At 42.3% G+C, this 21286-nt stretch overlaps 1 protein-coding gene across 2 annotated transcripts in view; it reads left to right on the top strand.

Annotated features, from left to right (window-relative positions):
* Nucleotides 1-21286, top strand: part of UST (uronyl 2-sulfotransferase) — a 254661-nt gene that overhangs the window by 196743 nt on the left and 36632 nt on the right. For both annotated transcript variants that reach the window (XM_039846944.1, XM_039846943.1), the window contains 2 exons: nucleotides 8530-8627; nucleotides 10637-10794. In XM_039846944.1, coding sequence (XP_039702878.1) covers nucleotides 8530-8627; nucleotides 10637-10794 — 256 coding nt within the window. The remainder of the gene's footprint in view (nucleotides 1-8529; nucleotides 8628-10636; nucleotides 10795-21286) is intronic.

The raw sequence follows: 21286 nt of genomic DNA, 5'->3' as shown, positions 1-21286 counted from the left end.
AATTTTTATGGTATAATACCCTTAAAGGACATACTTGGTTTCCTAAGAATTCCTGCCATTCTTATACTCACAAAGGTTCATACTGGTTGAGAAAATCTGTTCGAGCCTGATTTTTCTGCTCAGTACTGCCTCCAGGAAATACTAGACAGTGTCGGGACTCGGCCTACCACTGGGGCTTCTTTAAATGGTGAAATGAACAGATTTGAGGTAATGATTCATTTCTCTACACTTCATAAATCAACTTTTAAGCAAAATCTGCACTGACCCCTCTGATTTCTGTTTTACCAGCATCTTTTCCTTCTGGAATTACATAGAGAGCAGTCAAACGTTAAAATGCATTTCCGTGGTTATTTTAAGATCTAGAATGGTAAAATTATAGACCCCATAGGAGCCACTGATAATCCATTCATGATATCACACAGCCAACCCCACAGAAAGCCCACAGAATGGCGACCTGTCCATTTTCTATGTGGCTAGGTAGGAAGGAGGGGAGTAGGCCTCTCCATAAACCTGACCTCCTATTTATTTTAAGGTTCGATCAGCATCTCAATATTAGTCATATTAGAAAGACAATAGTCCCATTGCCTGTATATTTCCAAATATCATAAGTGTATCCCTATCTGCAAAGGTTGCTGCCATCCATTTGCTGGGCTGAATGCACCAGACAGAAGAGCCGTGGGCTCAGGGGGCTGCTGTGTGCCTGGTTTAACCAACACGGCACTTTCCAAGCTCACAGCAGAGCTGCTAGTGGCAGAGGTTCAACCACATGGCTCTTTCTGGGCCTTGGAGACTAGATTCCTCTAAGTGGAGCCCACATCTGGATTCCACCTTTTCTGGCTGGGAGTAGATTATAGGTCAACTAATGACATTTCAGTGGTGCAGATGCCTACTATAAAAAATGCATCCATATCTTTATCTACAATATCACTTAAGTACTTTTTGTGTAAAATTTATCAGCACTTGCGTTCTGGGTTTCACTCTGCTGGTGAATTTTTTATGATGTTGTTTATGGCAAAATAGTGCTGTCTTCTGAAAGCTTTTATCAGATTCCCATGGTGATGTGCGAAACATAGCCAAAGCACAATTCAAATTAAAATTTCATCATCTTTAAAGGCTACTTTTATGAGCTATAAGAGAGCACCTGCCTGGCCCTGCGTGGGTACCCCAACATAGAGGGGAGACATGAAGCTTTTCTTGCAGAAGCTTAGAGTCTATATAATACTCATAAAAAATATGTAGAGCAAAGATTATACCATTTTTGTATTCATGGCTTACTTCAAATATAGGAACTTTTGGCAACACACATGAAGCGATTAATAAAAGCAACACCATTACAATTAAGTCACTACTACAATATATTCGTGTCTTGCATGATCTGTAAGAAGAATCCTCAGAAATCACACTGCTTGATGTCTGGCTTAAACTGTGCATTGGCCTTCTGTTCTCTGACATACTCATGAAGCAAAAGTTATCGCATTTCAGTAAACGTGACTGTGCTTTGGCGCGGACTTGATATTTTACCAAGCTTCTTTCCTGTGACCTAGCAAGATGCATTGCCCATACTAATCATTCACACCTCGCACTCATTCTACAGACTTTTTCAGACATAGAAAGATAAACTTACTGCCTTCACTAAAAACACTGTTGAAAGATGGATTCTGAGGAAAAGTAGAGAAGGTATCGGACACAAAAAGCAACAGTGAACATAGCCATTGATTAACATACGTTGGTAAAATGAGTTAAATATTGAGTGCTGAAAGATTTTTTGTGTTTTAAACTACAAATAAAGGAAATCAGATACAATTATTTATCAGTTACTTGGGACCAGGGTGCTTAGCATGATACCTTACAAACAGTAGATGTCTTAATTCATAATATAACTAAAGAAACTTGGCATTGTTTGTTGAAGATTGCAGCTGGAATTGTTTAAGCATAATGAGCAACTGATTTTGAGCTACCCCGAATTAAGAATCTCTGAAATAAAATTACAATAAACCATATCGTGGTATCACAGGTGTAAACTATATAAGAAAATTCTAGCTGAACATTTAAAATTAGAATCCCAGTAAAGTTCTGTCTTGTGTTTCATTTCTAATCAATAGCATTAAAGAAATGATAGTCCTACTCAACCTCTTTTTCCCCAGTATTTCTTCAACTAATCACTGAATTCAGTCCTCGTAATTTATGATTTTATAAAATTTATGCCCAGAATTTTTTGTCAAGATAAACTCTCGTAAAATGTCCCATTTGTATAAAATTCGTGGTATCCAATGGTTCCTTAAGTAACTCCCACTGGGGCTAACCTCTGCTCAAAGACATTCTTTGTGCTAATGTTCCAGACATCACACGTAGAAGGAAGGAAAATGATTAGCCAAAAAAACTATCATTATGAGAACTAGTCACTGATAATGTATTCCACTTTTACCTTTGAAAATGTTTGTACAATACTGGGTTGGGCCCAGTGTTTTTACACTAGAATCTGTAGACATTTATCGGCTTAATAAAATAACCACACAATCTGGCAGCATTCTGCATACCTGGCAGCCCTGCCTGACCTGGAGCCTGGACCAGCACTGGACCCAGCAGATGTGGCTTTCTGAAAGTTTGGAAAGTTGAATTCGGGAAGCCTGCCGAGCACCCCACCTGTGAGCAGTGTGCCTTCCTGGAGGCCAGGTTGAAAGTCCCAGTTTTTTATAAGCCCAGAGAGCCTCTGTTCATTCACAACAGACAAAGAAAACTGAAAGAATTAAAGAATTGACACTATAGACAAAAATTATAATAAATTTCTTTTTACTAAAAGATGCCATATATTTTAAAAGATATTTTTGACAGAGTATGGATGCTACATAGCACTTAACATTATTGTATGCATGAGAGACCTACTCCCTCCCTTATTGACACAGGTTTGGGGACCCCTTCTTCCCTAAAGGGTAAGGGCAACATAGAGCTCTCAACAGCCTGGACCCTAGGAGGAAGAGGAAGAGGGAAACTGTTTTCTCATATTTTTGTTTTTCCACAAGGTGCTCTTTAATCACAGGACCCAAGCAGTCATGACCCAGTTAGTGAGATCAGACTTCCTGGGCCTGATAATCAGAATCACCCAGTTATAGAGGGCAAGGGGAGGAGCAGTGTGATGGGGTGGAATGCAGGACCCTGATGTCCACATCAGAGCACGGTCAGCCCAGCAGGCAGAACATAAGTGGCAATGGACAAGTTGAAGTGTAATGACGTGATGACATCATGCCAGTGAGACTGCAGTAGGCGGCCCAGAATCCAGGAGCACACAATATCAAATGCTTATGCTCATAATAGAACCTGGTGACAGATCTGTTCAGAAGCGAGACGCTGTGCCTTAGAAGGGGCTACCTAGGAAGAGCAAGGCAGAGTGCCTGCTTCTAGGATCTAGAGGAATGGGGGGTGCTAAGGAAGCTACTGAGACAGGCTCAGACACGGGCAGTGAACCCGGCTTCAGTTACAGAGTAGAGAAATGAGTGGGCCTGCGCCTTGGACCCAAGGAACAAACACAGTGGTCAGATGGGGCCCTGGAATAGGTCATGGTAGCTATTCTAATATCTTGAGCCTCTGTGCCCTGGCTTGAAACAATGATTTTCAGATTTATAACTTTTTAAACAAATTAAATCTTATATAAAACCCAACAAAGCTAAGCAAAATGCAGCTCTTCTGGCTTTGGTAGGCTGGGAGTCCTAGAGCTCTGCCCTTCTGGAACGCTCTCCCCCACCATGGACCTTGTGTGTGCTTCAGCTGTCCTTTTTGCTGGAACTCCTCAAGCCCCTCTTTCCTGGGCCCAGGATTAGCCATAGGATTGGAGAGGGAAGAATGAGAAATATAATGGAGACTTTACTTATTTTATTTTATTTTATTTTATTAAATGAACAAAGCTCAGGGACCACTGTCAACTTGGTGAGAGGTAAGGGGATTTTTTTTTTTTAATGGGGACTATGGGTGCTGAGAATGCCACAAACCACACTATATTGGTTATACATACTTGGCCTACTCAAAAGGCTCACCAGGAGTCACCTCAAACTCGCTGTCAGATCCTCAATTCTTCTCCAGCTTCTGGAACCTTCTTTTCTCTACAGGTGGACTGGAGTGAGCTAACACTCATCCAGGCAGGGACATCTCTCAAATCTGGGCCTGCTGTTGGATTCAGAAGAAAATCTCAGGCAAGGGAGATGGATGAGCAAAGGCATGGAATTACCTAATGACACAGTGTCGATGGCTCATGAAGAGTAACCATCTTCTCGGACTCACCAGAAGTTCTTGAAAATGCAGATTCCTAGCATCAAACACTCAGAAAGTAGGGCCAGGGAATTAGCGCTTTTAATGAGTGCCCTAACTGATCCTTATTCTCGCTACATTGTCAATAAGAGCCCTCCAAAGTTTTTGAACAGGGGAGTGATGTGGATGCATTTGCATTTCAGCTAAGTTACTGAGGCAGCTACATGGAAAATGCATTCTGGGAGAAGAGATGAAAGGAAGAGATACTAACTAGCTGGGGAGCTGCTGCATGGGGGCTGCGCTGTGGAATGGGTAGGAGAAAAGGTTAGGAAACCATGTGGGGGTCAAGTTCACGGCCGATCAGGTGTGGAGAGTGAGCGTGAGAGAGCAGTAGGGAGTGAGCCTGGGGATCTGGCTGTAGTGACTGGTTTCCTTTGACCCAGTGGGCCCTTTGGCATTTAAAAGGTGAGGGTTGTTTATCACAATCTGTCCTATAAAGTGTCACAGGAGCAAATTAATAGACGATGTTGCTGTAAGATCAAAGCGGAAGAATTCACATCTGCAAAGAAAATCTAGAGGGTGTTAGTTCACTTTGTAAAATAGTACAGTTCGGAATAAATTTCAGCAAAAATGGTCTGATTTGTTTGCAGTTTGGGAAATGAAATTAAAAGGATTGTCTTAGTTATAAAGAATATCTCATTTCCCTAATAACGTGAGAATATGAGTAGAGTGGGGTCTTATGTGTAGACTCGACCTTACAAGAGGGTTAGGCGTGGGCAGGAGGGAGCACCGCGGGCTGCCCGTGGTATATGTCATGATCCAGGAACCAGATGAGCAAATCATAGATCAAGCGCTGGCAACATCATCAACTGTGATGATGACCTTAGAGCAAAGCTTAAAATAAATATTAGAGGTTTAGTTTAAAGCAACCTTATCCTAGAAGCTGCAAGGAAAGAAAAAAAATGAAGTTGCACAATCATTTAAAAATATATGTGCTAAGAGAACTTCAGCATAAAAAGACAATCGTAAAACAACACAGGATAGCAAAGTCTTACACCAAAGATAAAAATCATTAGCACCAGGGGACACTGAATGGGGGTCACTGGACAGTCAGAGCAGGACACTGTAAGAGCAGCTGTGTTGACACTTTGTCCGTTCAGTTTTCCAAGAATTTTAAAGGTCACCCACTGAAGGTCTCATTTCCAGTAAGAGGGGACTGTGTGAGCGGCTGGGAGCAGCTCTCTGAGGCCCCTCGTCCTTGAGCCACTGGAAAGCAACGTCTCTGTTCTCTCTGGCTAAGCAGGAGGCAGACAAATGCGTAGCTCTTCATAGCTTCCACGTGAGCTTACACCTGAGTCATCTTTTATTTATGTCTTCCTATAGCATTTCCATAAGATAGTTGTGGCCAGCACCATTCATCAGCCTAATGGGCTCAAATGGAACTCTCTGAAATCCCCCCGAGACATGCCTTGATCTAAGAAAAGAATTGTTAATAGCACTTCTTAAACTAGGGATTTATGTCTTCCCATAAATTGACCTTGAGAGGTTATTTGTGGATTCCAATAGGGAACTGGCCTTCTTAGGCCCCTGCAGCTCCTCAGCCCTCCCCACTCCCCACCCCGACTAGCGGATGTCCTCTGTCAGCTCCTATGAGCCCCAGCATCTCTGCGGACAGAATCATGGCTGTGTCTTGGCTTCTTCCTTCTGCCATTTGCTCATTCGTTCATTGAATATTTATTGCACACCTGCTTTGTCCAGGCAGGGTGTTAAGTGCTGGAGACACAGTGAACAGACTGTCTATGCTTGTAGACTCACCACCTAAACAAATGCTGATGACTACAAGTTCTTCTTAAAAGGCAACTGTAAAGTAAAATCAAGAGGCGTAGGTGCTGTGAGTCTCAGAGTGTTTGGTGGGCTTTGTTGCCTCTTCCCTCCTGTGAATACAGGTCTCTGGGGGGCTGACTGTGTTTAGGACAGATCTCTGAACACACCCTCAACTGCTGCCCTTTCATTCCATCCTTTGGTGTGAAATCGCAAACTCGGGGGACACACGCTCTGCATCTGACCACACCTGCCACTGGGTGGAATTCCCTCGTGCTCTGCTGTTCACCTAGCTCCTGGCTCCTTCCTCTGACTGCAGCCCACTTACCGGGTCCCTGTGACCTCAGGCTCAGGTCCCTGGGGACACCAACAGCCAGAGGACCCTCAGAGTATGAAGGAGGAAGGGAGGTCCAAGCATCTTCATGGCAAAGCCAGGTGACCCTCCCACACAAGCTTTGGTTTGTTTTACAATATGTAAATCCCTTTATAGTTTTCTAATGATGAAAGTGAAATACATACATTATAATAAAAGCGAACATTTCAAAAAGGAATAGAGTAAAAGTTCAATGTAGTCTCATCTACTTTTACATTACTGCCGTAAATAACCACTTTAAACAGTTTAATGTTTACCATTCCAGACATGTTTAGGTTTATGTAAACATATATGTTTATTTTATATTGTCCTACATGTTTGTATTTCCAATAATTGACTTGTTTTCATCTGACAATTCATCACGGACACTTTTCAGGATAGTGCATATGGATTCCCCTTATCGTTCCCAGGTGCCTACTTTCCCTGTAAGAATGTACCGCACCTTCTCTGTGTCAGTCTCCCATTAACGAGCATTTAAGTTCTGCCATATTTTGTTGTAAAAACCTTTTAAGGATGAATATCCTTATACATACCTCTCTGTGTCAAATTCTTCTCAGAAAGGTATTTCGAGACTAACAAGCATTTTTAACAGATTTTTATGCACAGTGAGGCGATATGCATTCCATAGAAACCATACTTTGAATTTTGAATTTTGATCTTTGCTTGGGCAAGTGATATGCCATACGATACTCTCTTATGATGCTGGGTAGTGTCAGCGAGATGATTTTGCCCCGCTGGAGGCTAATGTAAGTGTTCTGAGTATGTTTAAGGTAGGCCAGGCTAAGCTGTGATGTTCGGTAGATTGGATGTATTACAGGCATTTTCAACCTAATAATACTTTCAACTTAAGATGGATTTATCAAGACATAAGTCGAGGAGCATCTGTATATTCCAACCTGGGAACTGCACACATCTGCTTCCCACAGTGGACGCAAGTGCTTGGAGTGTTTTTGTTGCTGAATCTGTTTGTTCCAGTTGAATTTGTTATTGTAATTGTGACATTTGTTTAATTAATACACAAGCCAAAGAAGCACGAAGGAGGGAAAGAAAGGGTTAGTGTAAAAAAAAAAGTTTAATTTGTGTTTTTCTTATTCCCAACTTGAACAATTTGAATAACCACCTACCCCAATCATATCAGATACACTGGCTCAGTGGCTGCAACTGATTCATAAACTCCATCAACAATGTGACCATTTGTGAGTTACAGCCACCCCTGATACACTTTGCCGGTACTGTCTCTGGAAAAACACCTTGTAGCTGTTAGGTTTGTTTGTAAGCTGGATTATCTTTTCTCTTTAGAAATACCTAGAAACCAGGCATGTCTTATCTAGGCTATCAGTGTAATCTGTCTTGATAGAAGTTGATGTTTAGCCCTTTTATTTACCCCAGCAAGCCATGATAAGTTCTTGTAATGCCCACGGAGACACCACGTTCAACCTTCATAGAAGAGAAGTAGACAATCTAGAAATCACAACTGTTGCCCTTGAAAGTAAGATGTCTGTAAACAAACATCCTGTCACTTTCTAACCTAATATAGCATTAGAAATGATTTTACAGTCCTTACAAAATGTATAAACCCTTTATGTGACTATTGTATGCACTTCATAATTTGTTGGATGTATAGATACACAGAGAAACACATTTCTGCAGGTTTGACCATACAGCGATCTCTGATTGAGTCGGAATGAATTAAGAATATTGAATTCATTCAACAAATATTTGTTAAGGACCAACTGTATACCTACCAGTTGGCTGGTATCTGCTGAGGCCACAACGAGTCACAGTGGGTACAACTGCTCTAGAGTTGTTTGTGATCTATCTAGCTAAAGACTTCAGGTCCCTGGGAAACACAGAGATGCAGTCACACAACAGAATAAGCATGCTCTGAGATGCTCTGACTGTTTGTGCACCTGGCTAGTGGAACATGATGATGGTATGAAGCAAAAGAGAGTATTTTCATGAAATCTATGAGTTCTCGACACCCTCTCAGTTACCTGCTCGTGTAATTCAAGCATCAGTTTTACTTACACTGTGTGCTGTTTGACAAAGCACTACGGAGACTACAGAACATCTCACTGCTGTGTTTTCTCTTCTAGGATATCAATGAGTGTATTCTTGAAAACTATCCCGAGTGTTCCAACCCCAGGCTATTTTACATCATTCCATATTTTTGTGGACAGCATCCCAGATGCAGGTAAAGACCGAAAGCTCATGTCATGCTCATGGGGAGAAGAGTGGCAGAAACCCACCCACTGCCCTGCGTGGGAATGTTTTCTGTCCCTCGTCTCTCAACCTTCTGGAACTCAGTTAATATTTACCGCTAATCTTTGAAGATTGCAGTTGAGACTCTGGATGTCTTATAAATAAAAAAATTAACAAATCAAGGTCTGACAGAGGCCTTAGGACCAGCCCATAACACTGTGTAACTGGAATGCCAACCAAACTCTTTTCTATACTTAACACACAGCTGTCACGATGCAGCCATGAGACAGTAACGACCAGGGCTGAGCACTAGCCTGCATGATGAATATATCTCATCAGCAGTTGTCCTTGCCTGTGTGCCATGACTAATCAGGTCTGAAACACTGGAAGCTCACACCCGAAATTCGATAGTGTCTCTCTCCTGAGACATACTTTGTGGAAAGAGAACAAAATACTTTCTAGTGATTGCCCCTCAGCCTTACTGGGATGCGAGAACTTCATGGAGGGTGTTACCAGATAGTAAGGAGCCTCAGGGGATGGTCTGCCCACCTCCTGCATCAGCATCCCTGGGGGACCTGTTAGGAACCCCCACCTAATCACAGTCTGGAGTGGGAGGAGGCCTCTGTGACCACCTCCCAGTTGATTCTGGTCTAGCTACAGCTGAAATGCATTGTACTAGAAAAGTGTAGCCTGGAGAAGAAATGGCAGTAACCATGAATGCTGTCTTGGCTGGTGGAAAATAAACCCTGTTCCCAGGAGTGACATTTTTCCCCAGAGGAAACGTGATTAGAAGGTCACAGGGTTCCTGAGGAGGCGAAGGGGAGATAGCCAGTTCTAAACCACAGCTCGTTCGCTCTTTTTACCGACTCTATAGTTAGTGCATAATTATTACGTGCATGGTTAGTGCTGTTGCGTTGAGTGTACCGTGACACAAGGGTTTGTTTATGGTCAGAATTCTGTGTCAGTTTCCTGCTTCATCCTAAACCTCCTGAGTTCAGAAGGCCTCCCCGCCCTCCTCACTCCCATAATAAATGCCACTTGGTTTCGGGTCAGTGCTTCAGATATTGAGAAAATTTAGGGCCAGATGATTCACTTTCTGTCACGATGAAGATATTTATTCTGAGAAACATGATTCTAATTAGCTCGAGTATTTTTTTAATTATCTCTTTCCTAATCTCAGGGTGAGTACTCATGATGTCTTAACTTGGTTTACACATGATGGTTTTTCAAGACTCTTTCAAAATGTCCCTTTGTTCCGCCTTGACAACAATTATTTAAGCTAAGTAAGGGTTATCATTACAATTTTTTAAGAGGATCCTGGCTTGCCCAAATTCCCCCAGATGGTAAATGCCAGCCAGTCCTGAGGCCCAACTTCTGTGGTCCCCATGTCTTCTCACTCACATAAATGTTGTCCACTCGAAGATCTGCCCTACAAATGAGATGAGGCTGTTTTCCTCCTGTAATTAAAATCAATCGGTAAATAAATACATAAATAAATACATACATAAATAACATTTGTCTTAAACTCTTTAAAAGAATGTGATGATTACCAGATATGACCTAACACCTATTTTGAGTCCTACAGAAATATTATGTCAGTAAGTTTCATATTTCAAGACTTCTCCCTTTATTTAAGTGGTTCTGTTTGGTCTTCCCATTAAGAAGCCATTTCAGTCACGCCTTGTTCCGTATTTAGTAGGACTAGGACCTAAGCGCATGTGCCTGTATCCTTCTTCCAACAAACGTTTAGGCCGGGCTCACCAGGTTCAAGGTCCTGAGGCACGGGTGAGAGTGATTGAGGCGGGAAGGTGTGGCGGGCTGTGGAGGACCAGCGCAGGCTGCTGGAGGCGGCTACATCTGAGCTGGTCTCTGCAGGAAATGGGATTTGGACTTAGGCAAGTGGGGAGTGGGCGAATAGAAGAGACAAACTTTCAGCATGTTGTTGCTGCTGCATTTTGAAAATGAATCTTGGATGTAAAAATGTTTTTTCTATCCACAAAGGGAGCCTGGTGAGTGGGCCCTCGAGAGAGCGAAACTGAACGTGAATGAAAACTTCCTGCTCGTGGGGATTCTCGAAGAGTTGGAAGATGTGCTGCTTTTACTGGAAAGATTTTTACCTCATTACTTCAAGGGTGTGCTCAGTATCTACAAAGACCCAGGTAACTCTGTTTGTAAGCAAGCTTATTCTGTTTCAACTGTTCCCTTGAAAATGACTCGGAAAATAAAGGAATGAAATCATTTCTTCTGTTAATGAAGAAAAAGTTCCTCTGGCTTGCAAAGCAAGGTTAGAATCATAAGGTGCGAACGCTGAAAGCTTGAGCTTCAGGTCCAGACGTAAGCTCACCGTGTTTTAAAGCCTTGCTGGTTCCATTTCTGCCTTTGGAAAGGGAAATGGGCAGCACTTCTGCCAGTCTTGTCCTGAGCGGGCTGCCGGGGTGAACTAAGGAGCGAGCTTGTGCGTGTCTGGAGTCCGGTGATGGAAAAGTGTGGGAGTGTCAAGGAGCCATCGTGTGAAGTATCTCTGGCCTGACCTCCATTCAACAAAAGCACTCTGGTGAACAAAATCCTGGCAAATAGAATAGACAGAGCAGCAAATTGAAAATACAATTATGGTTTGATTCTGACAAATGGAGCGATTTCCAGATAGAAACAAGGGAGAGAATGCAGCAGAGCAATTCCGCTGCCCATAATGTCACCGTGAATATAATCACTTTCAGAAATCTGTCACTTAGTTTTCTCATTGTTATTTTATACCGAAAGACAAACAGCATTGTTTGTTTCTTTCCTGTCCTCCTTAACCTAGTGCTGCCGCAACAAGCCTTGCATATGTGTTCACTAATCTGTTTATTGTTTTGTTTTGTCGACCAGAAATGGGGGCTGGTAGCATTCTGCCTTGGAGAAATAAGGAGCAGTTGCAAAGCTCCCCAAATGCAACCTGCTGCCTCGCATTTCACAGTCAGGCAGGGCCTCGCGCCACACCTGAGTCACTGGCAGGTACCAATGCCCAGGTCCACTGGATCCCAGAGGAGCCCTGGACCCTGTTCCATAAGGCAGCCCTACACCCCAGTGATTTGAGGGAGGAACATGGCTGGCTAGTGGATGCTGCCTTAGTCTCTCAACCCTCGCTCAGAGACAGATTCTGAGTACCTACCCACAGGAACCTGACCCAGAGCCCTGGTGAGCCCTGCAGGTGTGTCTCCTCAGCAGGAAATGTGGTCTCAATGGCCAGAAACATAATAAAGCCTACACAGTGGGTTTTTGAAACTAGGTCTTCCTTTGCCCTGTAAACAACAGGCAATTTAAAGAATTTAAAGAACCCCGCTGTGACTAAGTTTTTAGTTCTATAAGACAAGATAACCTCTGGTCTTTGTGCAAAGAGGGGTCTTATCCTAAGTTAGATGCCTTTGATGAAAAGGTTTACACTATTGTTATTTCCCCTGTTTGGCTTTCTCTTGTTGTATAACGTGTGTGGGGGGGGAGGGGAGAGGGATGTGGGTGTGGGTGTGGGTGTGTGTGGGTGTGCGGCATGCACCCACATGTCCGTGTGATACGCAGTATGAGATAAAAGTCTGACTTAATCCTGGAGACACATAGTTGTCAAATAAGATGAACATGCTCTCGTCCCAGCATTCGGAAGAGTAGCAGTGAACCCACACCACACTCATCATCCATCTTGGGATCTGGTTTCAGAGCCCAGGGTGCCAAAGCCCGGCACCCCAAAGGACAGTCTTGGGGGTGTGGGCCTGAGAACTTAGATAAGGACATTTTTACCTTTGCTGTTCTTAAATATAAATAAACCACAAATAAAAAGCATACCCCAAAGAGCTTGTTTACTTGCTGTTTTCAGGTTATACCATCTTGACTTCCCAAACTTTTTACTTAAATACATGACTTCTCAGAAATCGTGGGCCTTGGTCCCATGACCTGTATGCATATTCATTAAAGTAGAACATATTTCTGAAAATTGAGTTACTGTTAGCTCTTTTGCCTTCAGCTGCAGTCTTTCCACCTATAAATTTAAGAATTGTTTTCCCTTTGAGTATGTCATAGAGGTATATTAATACTCTGAGGCTTCTTGCTTCAGAGAGAATAAGGGACGTCTAATACTCCTGTGTAGTAAGAGGAGAGGTTTCTATAAGCCCAGGGCCAACATGTGGCCAGTTCACACAGTCCAGCTGCACTAGTGGTTAAAATCATGAAATATGTCTATACTGCCTTCAGCTTCTGCCCTCCAGTGCACCTGCCACTCTGGGTGCCCCTAACCCCCTCCTCCAACAACGAAGTAATGTAAGGGGTAATTCACAGCACACGGGGTCTTCAGAAATCTGGCCCTTGTGACAATCAGCAACCATTCAAAATCAGTTTCTGAGCGGAACTGGTTGTTAAATCTTTTGAATATCACCTGGAATCACTCTTCAGCTGCCACATGTCATGTATACAACAAAATGAATCTTCGAGTGATTCTTTAGTAACTTTCACTGTGTTTTGTGGTCTCTTTGGCAACTTCTTGAGAGATTCTTCTATGGCGACACTGAGGGCCAAGAAGCTCCACAGTTGCTCTGTCCCAAGGAGTCTCTATGTCCCCTGAGGCAGAGGACAGGAGACGAGCATCCGCTCTTTGCCAGCTTCACAATATATTTCGGTCTCTGCAAAGACTAGGCACCTGTACTGTTTTCTTGTAGCCAAAACCCAGCAAGCTGGTGTCAAGTAGGTGAAAGGAAGAGCCACAGCATGTCACTTGAGTCATTCACCTTAGAGCCTCCTTGTCAGTGTATTTTTAATTGAAATCCATGAATTTGGGCACATTCAAATCATTGGTCCTGTCCTTTATAAAAGAATTTTATAACTGAGTAGTCTTGAAAACAAAGAGAAGGCAAATCTAAGGCACTGAGCCACCTAGTGACTCTTCCTTATAGATTAACAATGCAAACAGTCCACCTGCTGTTTCTTTGGTGCTTGTCCTGTTATCTAAAACAAATTATCTAAGAAAATGCAGGTGTGTGCTAGATTTTAGTAACTCCCTTCCGGCAACACAAAAAATATTTATACCAGTCTCATAACTGATAAAAGCATGAATAGTAATCACTGTGTGGGGAGCTGGTGAAAACGGTAACATCTGTCATTCAAATTGGTTGTCACTTATTCTAGATTAGAATGGTATTAACTTTTTCCAGGTGGTACTACTTATACCAATAATCTATCATTTAGAGAAGTTAATAACTTCTTCCCTAAATAACTGATTGACTTTTTGCCCCCACCCCATCCTGTCCATTTCTTGCGGGAAGCACTCATGATAGGGAGCACTCAATATGAAATAAAAATGAAAATTTTAGCATGGTGAGTAACCAAGAGAATATGTTCAGGTGTTTCTTACTAGCCGGGGGCAGTTGCTGATGCTGAGACAAATATTGGAGTGGGGGGAGAAAGGGGGAGGCGAGCGCTCAGTAAACTCCACACCACCCAGGTATGAGTCTGAGTTAAGGGGAACAAAGGCCTAAACAGATTCACTGGGTGAGAATGGCCTCATTGGTCTTACCTATGTGTCTTATTTTTAATCAATTAATCTTGAGTACATTTGTTCATGACCTACCTTTTAAAAATGATAAACTGAAGCCAACCTCCTCCTCCCTCCCCCCCAAAAAAAAATAAAACTGGAGAGACTGATCCATAGTCATCCACAAAACTATGAAAGTAAAGAACAGAACTCATATGCTTCTGAGCTGTCAATGCTTTTTTTCCTCCTTAGATTTTAAAAACTGACACGTTGCAAGCTATCAATATTTTTCTTAGTCATAATTTCCTTGGGAGCTAAAATCACAGTGATGTTAAAGGCCAACATAAGTAAGCAAACTGAAGACAGTGAATGTTTGTGATGGGAATGGTCCTTGTATAAACGTCCTTCCTGTGAACCCTCCACTGGGCAAATAACTGAGCTGTGCTAGTTCAATAGCGCCACCTAGCATCCAGACATGGAACTGTATGACCTGAATTAACCCATTTACCTTCCTTCTTGGGGAACGGAAACCTCATGAGTCTAATCCTTTTCCCTTGTATTTTAAGTATTTTCCATTACTAGCATTACATGAGTATTCATTTCAACCTCTTTTCATTATAAATGTAAACATTGGAGCCGCAGTACGGATTGATGAAACTTTTGTGGGCTGCCTTGAGAATCCCGCCACCAACTATTACAAAAGAAAAATGTGTATTTCCAAACAAATGACTAATTTTGAGGACTTAACTTCATTCATAAATTGGGTGCTTTGGTTTCTTGAAAAAAGTTTTTACTTAAATATTTTTATAAACAATGACTATAAATAGTGTACAAACTTAAATATTATTGTTTTACTTGGCATGAATGATACTTAGACTTCTCGTTCGGCGTATAATGATGTATTCTCTGAATTCAGTTGCTTTGCAATATTAAAATCTGAAGGCATCAACAGAGTAAATAGTAGCAAATATGAAGAAGAGAAATTTTAATATAGTATTCTCCAAGAAAAATTCAAGTTCTCATCTATCAATAAAATGTCAGACTGAGTCCGGGCAAACGCTGAACGATTAAAGCTTGGCCTATGTATCATAAAGAACAGACATTCTTTGAGGAAAGAACCGCGGGTTAGGAGTTGGGCTTTCAGTCGTCTTTCTGCTATGATTCTGCCCACATGACCTGGGGCAAGGATCATCTACAGTGTTTTATGGCTGCTCTTTCTACCTTTTGTTTTTAGCACAATTATAGGGTGCTTACCCCCCGCTCCTCGAAAAACCCCACTGCCTTCGCGACTCCCAGCTTTAGCTATGGAGGCTGTCGCCACCTAGAGGACGCCACAGAATCCCGGATGGAGGGTTATTCCTTCAGAATCCGTTCTTCCCTAACACTGATGATGTCGAAGCGATCAAGGCAGGGATCCCAACTCAGACTCTCTGGTCATGATGTCCACCCCTTTCTTGCCATACCTTATGCACTTCTGTTGAGAAGACAGGATGTCGTGATTAGAGCACAGGCTCTGGAGTCAGCAGCCTAGATGTTGAAGCCACGCCTCCACTCATCCACTGTATAACCAGAGGCCAGTGGAATGCCTCTAAGCCTCAGTCTCACCACCTGAAGTAAAAACTGCTTCACAGGGTTGTTGGGAGACATAGCTGACCAAATCCATATAAAGCCCTTAGCCCAGAGCTTAATTAACATATAGTGAGGGTTCGGTAATGAGCTATTGGCCCACTCACCTCATCACAGGAGAGAGACAGGGCCTGCGTCTAGGAGAAACTCAGACTGCAGGCTCCCTTGTAACTACTTCTATGAGAGGGAGACAGAGGAACCTTGACTTATTTCACCAGTTACAGCTGACCGATGACTACAAAATCACATGCCTTTAGGAAGTAGTATTTCCGACTTAAGAGGAGGGGACAATTATATCTTGGCCAATGAAACAATTGTTACTACACCGACAGGCTTATGGGCTTGAAAATATATCATCCAAATCACTAGGGTTTTTTTAATTATATTTTTTTATGCCTGAACTCTTAGCAGAAATATCAGGGTGCTAAGATTTCAACTTTAAAGGAACTCCACTGTTGAGATGGGATTGGGGCAAATTACCATTAATTAACTTGTGCTGAATGTTGAATTTTTCAGACTATTATAGACCGTGTTATTTAGTAGATATAGGATGGGCACCCGATGATTTAATGGAGTTTTAATTTTAAGTAAGACCCAAGATTCAGTGCTCGAAAAACCTTTAGTTTGTTTTTCACGTGCAGAATTACGTACTTCAGAACGCTGTCCCTGCATTAAACTTTGTCCAGCAGATGGCAGTGTCTCTCCACTTTCTCCAGGAAGTGTGCAGTGTTTTCCCATTACAGTTTGCGTCTGCCGACAGTTCACAGAAGGCTTAAACCCAGATGGACAGTAAGGCCCAATTTGGGGCCTAAAAATTAAATCCTGAATATCAAAAGGATTTCAAGTACAATCGGTTGCAGTAGCCCAAACTGCATTATATGAGAGCTAATTGCGGGAAGGGAGGATGAAGTCTGATAGTGAAATAAGTTTGTATGTATTTAGAAAATATACATTAGTCCTCCCTTAGTCCTCCCAAAACTGGCTATCTGTACTATGTTTTTTCGTATACAAACTTACCTATGATAAAGTTTAGTTTATAATTGGGCACAGTAAGAGATTAATAACAATAATAATAAAATAGAATGATCGTAACAATATACTTTTTAAAAAGTTATGCGAAAGTGGTCTCACTGTCCCTCTCTCTCTCTCTCTCAAAATATCTTATTTACTGTACTCACTTTTTTACTTAAAGGAAGCACTTTACTACTTCTCTTTGGCATATCCGAGTTGCCAGCATCACTACCCTTGAGCTCTGGGGCCATTCTTAAGGAAAATAAGTTTTATGGTGCTTGACCACAAGCACCATAAAACTACAACGTCTGGGTTGTCAGATCAGCTGTTGACAAAAGGGGGCGCATATGGAAGGGACGCACTGTTAGAAGGGATAATTCATGTCTCAGGCCGCACGGAGATTTCATCCCGTTTCAGAGAACAGTGCACAATTTAAAACTTATGAATTCTTTTGTAACTACTGATTTGTACTTTTTCATCCATTCACCCTTTTCACCCAGTCCCCCAACTCCCCTCTCCTCTGGCAATCACCAGTTTGTTCTCTGTATCTGTGAGTCTGTTTTTGTTTAGTTGGTTCATTTCTTTTGTTCCTTAGATTTTGCATATAAGAGAAATCATATGGTATTTATCTTTCTCTGACTTATTTCACTCAGCATAATACCCTCTAGGTCCATTGCAGATAGTAAGATTTCATTTTTTTGTAGCTGGGTGATATTCCATTGTATATATGTAACATAACTTCTTTATCCAGTCATCTATCAAGGGACACTTAGGTTGCTTCCATATCTTGGCCATTGTGAATAGTGCCGCCGTGAACATAGGGGTGCATAGATCTTTACAAACTAGTGTTTCGGTTTTCTTTGGATGAATACCCAGAAGCGCAACTCTTGGGTCAAAAGGCAGTTCTATGTTGAATTTTCTGAGGAACCTCCAAACTATTTTCCAGAGCAGCTGTACCAATTCGCAATCCCACCAACAGTGTACAAGGGTGTGAGGTGATATCTCATTGTGGTTTTAATTTGCATTTCTCTGATTATTAGTGACCTCGAGCATCTTTTCTTATGTCTGTTGGCCATCTGTATTTCCTCTTTGGAGAAATACCTATTCAAGTCTTCTGCCTATTTTTTAATCGGATCGTTTGGGTTTTTTTTTTTTTGCTGTTGAGTTGTTTGAGTTCTTTATAAATTTTAGATATTAGCCCCTTGTGAGATGTATGACAATTTAGAACTTATGAATTGTTTATTTCTGGAGTTTTCCATTTAATATTTTCCAACCACAGTTGACTGCATGGTACTGAAACCATGGAAAGCAGAACCTCGGCTAGGGGCAGACTACTGTGTACTGTCCACCCTGGTTTTATAAAAATAATCCATCATTCTGCAGTGTCAGGATTAAACCGATGCCATCTTTCGTTTTCATTTTCTTTCTTATTCCAACTGCTTTTGGGGACAACAAAGCTCAAAAACATTCTGGAACCTGCCAGAGATAAAACCAATGGTTGGTTTTAGTCTAGCCATCTACAGACACCAATAAAGTTGTCTAAATAACTCAATTATTATTTCTAAAGGTAGACTCCACTCTGCTATTTGTTCACCTACTATCAGTATTCTCCATAAAGATTCATTTTTCACCAGCCACATCCTAGGCCAGAGTCTAATCATGTTGGCACTGGATTGTGCATGTGTGTGTGTGTGTGTGTGTTTGTGTATGTGGGTACATCCATTCACATTCAAACAACTAAACTCCTATTACACAGCAGTCGTATATGAGTGAATAGTCTTAGATCACAAACGCATTAACAGTTCCTAAATAATAATAATTTGCATAGCAATTTGCAGTTTATAAAGCATTTTGTATGGAAGATCTCATCTGATTCTTACACACAGCCTCTGAAGTTGAGGAGGACAACTAGTCTTTGTCTCATTTTCAAAAAAAGAAGCCAAGATTCAAAGAGGTTAAACTTGCCCAGTTACCAAGTCCTAAGTGACCTCAGACATTCAAGCTGCTGTCCCCAGAACCACCACAAACACCAGGAACTGTGACCCTCTCAAGATTCTTCATATTTAATCACTAACTCAGAGGTTATTGGGTATTAAACCCTCATCGTATGTATTGCAGTAGAAGGTAAGAGCTTAAAAATAAAACCTATGCATTATCTTGTTTGCAAAGGAATGTGAGTTGAGAAATCACCAGAGATCACTGTCTTCAGCCAGTGTGTGGTCATCCACATGGAAGAAAATCATTTTGAAAGTGGACCCATTTGACAGCACCTGATACCTTTTTGGCCAAGGATAGGGGTAGGGAACAGCAGTGCTAGACATTTAAAATAGTGTCTAAAAATTAAAACTGAAAGCATATAACTGTTCCAACTGTAGCTGTTGAATAAATAGTTTAAATTAACATATAATATAAATACCCCTTTTAATGAACTCCTAAATGCTTATGACTTTTTTAGGAAAAAATTTTTGGAAGGAAGTTCTATAACTACTCACTGACAGCTGTGTTCAGCTCACAGAAACGTCACCTCCTCCCACAGATTCGTCCTCTAGACGTGTTTAATTGATCTTATGAAAACTTAAATTGCAGTACAACGTACATATTTTTGATCCATTTTAACTATAATTGTTTATTTTATTAGAGATAATAATTACTTTGAATTATATTATTTTAAATGTATTCTTCACTCGCTTATTAATATTCTCTTGCCTTGGGACCATCCCTCCTCCAGGAGAAAGCATCTCTGTTATTCTCTAAGATTTACTGAAAAATAGGACTTCATTTACAGACATTGATTTCCTAGTAATAATATTCCAAAAAACATTTCTCTTCTGTGAAAACTAATATTTAAACAGCAGGTATCATCTGAAAATATCAGAATAATTCGACGAGCACATAAGCAAATGTTTAAGTGTCTGCGATAAGCCAGTCCCAGAGAAGGTGATGTAAAGATCAAGCATAGTCTAGCCCGGGGGCCATCACACACAGGGTTGGGGGAGCGCTTTCTAGTGGGGATACCTGTGCCGGGCCTTGTAGGGTGCATAGCTGTTCACAAGGTGGACGTGGAAGGAGGTATTTCAGGCAGAAACAAATAACATGAGTTCAGGCATGGCGCTGTGAAGGCTCAGAAGTACCTCACGGGCCCTCGCCTGCTGACCTTGCCTCTTGAAGCCGGTTCCTCGCAGCTCAGTCACCCTGCTGCTTAGACAGCCCTGCCCAAAGCAGGAAAGGTCTCAGCAGCCTCAGCTCTCTCTGTGGTACGAGCTGGAACTGAGTCACTCGTACCAATCCCAGCACCAGTGGCCAAGCCACAGTTGCTAGAGGGCTATGTGTCACCCCCACCACCATCCCCCTCCCTCCATACCCCTGCCCCCTGCCAAGCCTGGCCACCACCCAAGGATTCCTCACTTCCTCACAGAGTGTCAGGGGTACTGCCAGGTCCCCAGGTCCCTGTACTTCTTCTTTTTTGCTTTCTTCTAAGATCCAGCCTCGCTCTAGGCTCCGGTCGGCCCTGCACTGTCCCGCTGGGGTCCCTCTGGGGTCCCACCACACGTCTCAGGCACCAACTACTGCCTCGCCTGACCGCCGAGATTCCCCGCTTTGCTCACCGGCATGGACTCCCCTTGTTACCAGTCACTCCTGACCCAGGCACAAGCTGGCCGTACCCCCCGACGCTGCCTCGGGTCTTTCTGGGCTCCCTTGCTCAGAGCCCTTGGGATCACGCTTCCAGAAGTTTCCCCAGCCCCCACTTCCCACCACATGCGCCCTGAGAAATGATCTGTTCCAGGTCCCAACCTCATCCTCCACAGAACCTCGGGTGCCCCCCCGCCTCAGCGTGGCCAGGAATGGGGGTGTGCACTGTGCTCTCATATGATTCATTTCTCCCAACAAAAAGCTGACTAATAATATCTGCGGTGGAGGTACCGGCATTCTTCTGTGTTTAGAGGTGCATTTCTTCTACTTTAGAGTTTAATCACTTCTACTTTGAACAGTTTTTAGTTGAGCTTGACAGTAATATGCTTTGCATTGAGTAAGAGTATTACTAAGGGTAGAATTAGTCACCACAGATTTCAATTTTTGGACTTTCCTGATAACTCTGCAAAGCTGAAATGCTTCTCAAGCTTGGGCAGAGAAGATCAAAGAGACCTGACCCCAGGGGAGATAGTTGATCTTTATGCGAACCCTGTGATCCTCCTGCTTTTTCAGGCCCAGACTGCCAGGGTCCCTGTCACCCCCAGGAATCCGTGCGGGGGTGTGGAAAGAGCAGCAGGCAAAGAATTTCAGAACTGTCTTTGTGCCCTTGGCGCACAGCCTGGCTTCTCTGACATTCTTTGCTTATAAAATGGACCCCCAGCCGGGGCGAAATGCAATCCTCACCCATTTTGCATGACTCAACATTTTACAATGGAAGCTTCTATTTTTGTTCGGCTAAATCTTTTTCAAATAAAAATATCATTTCCTGGTCTGTATTTTTTTTTAATACCTCAGACGCTTTTATCAGCGGATAATGTCCTTGCTTTTTA

This window comes from Pteropus medius, unplaced genomic scaffold, assembly GCF_902729225.1.
Source record: "Pteropus medius unplaced genomic scaffold, Ma_sr-lr_union100, whole genome shotgun sequence".
In the NCBI taxonomy this organism is placed as follows: Eukaryota; Metazoa; Chordata; class Mammalia; order Chiroptera; family Pteropodidae; genus Pteropus; species Pteropus medius.
Note: the sequence above shows the minus strand (reverse complement) of the source record. Positions and strands in the feature narration are given on the sequence as shown.